This window comes from Camellia sinensis, chromosome 9, assembly GCF_055761805.1.
Source record: "Camellia sinensis isolate YWXY chromosome 9, ASM5576180v1, whole genome shotgun sequence".
Taxonomy (NCBI): Eukaryota; Viridiplantae; Streptophyta; class Magnoliopsida; order Ericales; family Theaceae; genus Camellia; species Camellia sinensis.
The window spans coordinates 97,961,383-97,964,156 of NC_138969.1; the positions used below are offsets into that span (position 1 = coordinate 97,961,383).

A 2,774-nucleotide genomic window follows, 5' to 3' on the forward strand; every position below is an offset into this window, starting at 1 on the left:
GGTCCAAGTGCTCCGATAATGTGTAATCCGCTGGTTCGTATAACCCCATGTACCGACTAGATTGAAGAATGTCCAACAGTTTTTAATGATGAACGTACAACGGAGACAGCAGCCCAATTGTATGTAACCTCCGAAGATACAGTGCCATTTTATGACGAGCCTGGAGTAAGTGATGAAGATTCCGTGGAAGATTTCGATGGCGCACAGGAAGGTGAAGACAACGAATCCGGTCATGACGGAGTTGGAGGACATGATGAAATGCAGGACGTACAGCCAATTATCCCTTTCTATAGTAATGTGCATTCCGACAATGATGGCTCCATCACTAGCCGCGATGTTGTCGAACGTTGGCCATTGTGGGACTCCGAAACTACTGATTTTAAGAAAGGAATGATCTTTATTGATAAGAAAAGCCTAGTGCATGCTGTTCAATTGTATAACCTGAAGCGCAATCGAGAATGCAAGGTCATAGAATCTAAAGGAAACAGTTGGGTGTCCGAGTGCAAGCACGGCTGTAACTGGAGGGTTCGGGCAACGAAGTTGAAAGATAAAGATTTCTTTCAAATCAGAATGTTTGAAGTGCCGCATCAGTGCGTGTACCCAAGAATGAATAGGGACAATTGCAATCTGAAGTCCGATCTCATTGTTCATTTCATTAAGGGACAGATTACGGTAAGTAACATGATATAATTTGTTAAGGATTTAAGTATGCGTTTACTATATTGAAATGTAATATATATTTGTAGATATCACCAGAATTGCCTCTTGCTACCATAACTAAGGTTGTGAAGGAGAAGTTTTAGTTCACGATATCATATAAGAAAGCGTGGCTTGCTAGGACGAAAGTTATTGCAATGGTGTTTGGGGACTGGGACGAATCGTACCGAAGGTTGCCCAGATATATGGCTGCATTGCAGGCATTCAATCCAGGCATAGTTGTCATGTGGGACATGATCCCGAAATTGCAATCTACCTCAATCGGTACTGAAATGTACATGAACAATGTGTTCTGGGCATTTAAACCAGCAATAGAAGGCTTCAAGTACTGTCGTCCAGTGATATGCATTGACGGCACGCACTTGTATGGGAAATATGAAGGCAAGATTATTGCGGCCACTGCAATGACTGCTGCAAACAAGATTATACCTCTTGCCTTTGCCGTTGTTGACAAGGAGATGATAGAGAGTTGGGGTTGGTTCATTACTCTCCTTTGGCGACATGTGTGCTGTGACCAAGAGGGGGTGACATTGATATCCGATCAACATACGGCTTTGCTTAGTGTGGTATCCAGAATTTGGGACAATCCAGCAGTGCAACCAATAGGCTACCATAGGTATTGCTTGCGACACGTATGTAGCAATTTCAACGAAAGATTCGGCAATACAGTAGCCAAGGATCTTGTGTGGAGAGCTAGTTCTATACGACAAGTGCAGAAGTTTAACAAGATTATGGAGGATATCTACAAGCTAGAGAAGAATGCTAAATGGTGGTTTAGTCGGATGAACCCTATTCATTGGACATTGTGCCATGATGGTGGTTGTCGTTGGGGCATATTGACGACAAACCATATAGAGGGCTTCAATGGTATACTCAAAGGTGCATGTAGTGTCTCGATTACAGCATCTGTTGAGATAACTTTTTATCGGCTCGTCAAATATTTTGACGAGGGCAGGACCATTGCTAAAAAAATGAGTAATTGGGGTCACTTGTACATGACTAACGTTTAGCGATGGATTGACGAGCACCAAGCTAAAGCGAATGTCCATATGTTGGTTTCAATTAATAGGTAAAATTCATTGGATGCACGGAATTCACAACACATTATCATTTCACACTCATCGATCGTTCATGTTAGTCTATATTTGAACATACCCTCAATATTAATCCACGTACATACATTTTCTCTGCAGGGGAATGGGGGAATATGAGGTCAGAACAGCACCGCATGGGATGGGGGGTGGTGCTCGTCAAATTGTCAGTCTTCAACCACCGCGTTGTTCATGTGGGAAGTACACATTATTTCACTTGCCATGTTCCCACATGCTTGTTGTGACAATAGACTTGGGCGAGGACCCTTTTCCTTTCGTTGCACCAGAGTATAGGTTGGAGGTCCACAAGCATATATTCGTGCAGAAGTTTAGGCCCATGCCACACCAGCAATATTGATCTAACGATGATTACCCAACTTTGCTCGCTATCCCAAACCGGCAGCGTAAGGTTAAAACGGGTCATCCTCAACATAGTTGCATCCACAACGAAATGGATACCTCCAGAAAAAGTGGAATGCACCATTGCAGTTTGTGTTTGTAGAGAGGTCACGATAAGAGAAAATGTCCTGCGAGAATCCGATCGATTTGACATTAGTTTTTTGTCTAGTTTACGTATTAGTGCCACACAACTTGCTTCATTCTTTGAATTGCAGTTGATGTATTAATCAATGAAGCAGTATTTTAGTAATTTGATAATGTATTTACCACTTGAATTAGAAAATGTCGATTAATGATGACATTGATTTGGCCAAATGTGGCAAATCTCTTCAAATGGGATTTGAAATTAATTTTGTTTTAGCCTATCCTTTACTGCTTAGTTTTTCGGAAACGTTCGTGTACTGCATTGTGAACACTTTGGTGCATTGATGGTCCATTGTGTCCTGACCTCCATGGACACCTATTTATCTGTCCATTGTGTCCTGACCTTCATTGCGGCACATCAGTCTTATGAAATACGTGAAACCAATTGAATCACAATAACATGAACTCCAACCCAATATTTAC

The 2,774-nt window shown here is 41.9% G+C and overlaps 1 protein-coding gene across 1 annotated transcript; it reads left to right on the forward strand.

The window, feature by feature from the left end:
- Window positions 1-854: 854 nt before the first annotated feature.
- On the forward strand, window positions 855-2,166 carry LOC145799642 (uncharacterized). The gene is made up of 2 exons (XM_082889244.1): window positions 855-1,708; window positions 1,911-2,166. Exons 1-2 carry the CDS (start codon window positions 855-857, stop codon window positions 2,164-2,166), a joined length of 1,110 nt encoding a protein of 369 aa, XP_082745370.1.
- Window positions 2,167-2,774: the final 608 nt, after the last annotated feature.

Bases quoted from the DNA above. Each gene is read 5' to 3' on its own strand.
- LOC145799642 (XM_082889244.1), top strand. From the start codon at position 855: ATGGTGTTTGGGGACTGGGACGAATCGTACCGAAGGTTGCCCAGATAT. The intron at 1,709-1,910 runs GTACATGACTAA...TTTTCTCTGCAG, and splicing joins ATGAGTAATTGGGGTCACTT to GGGAATGGGGGAATATGAGG.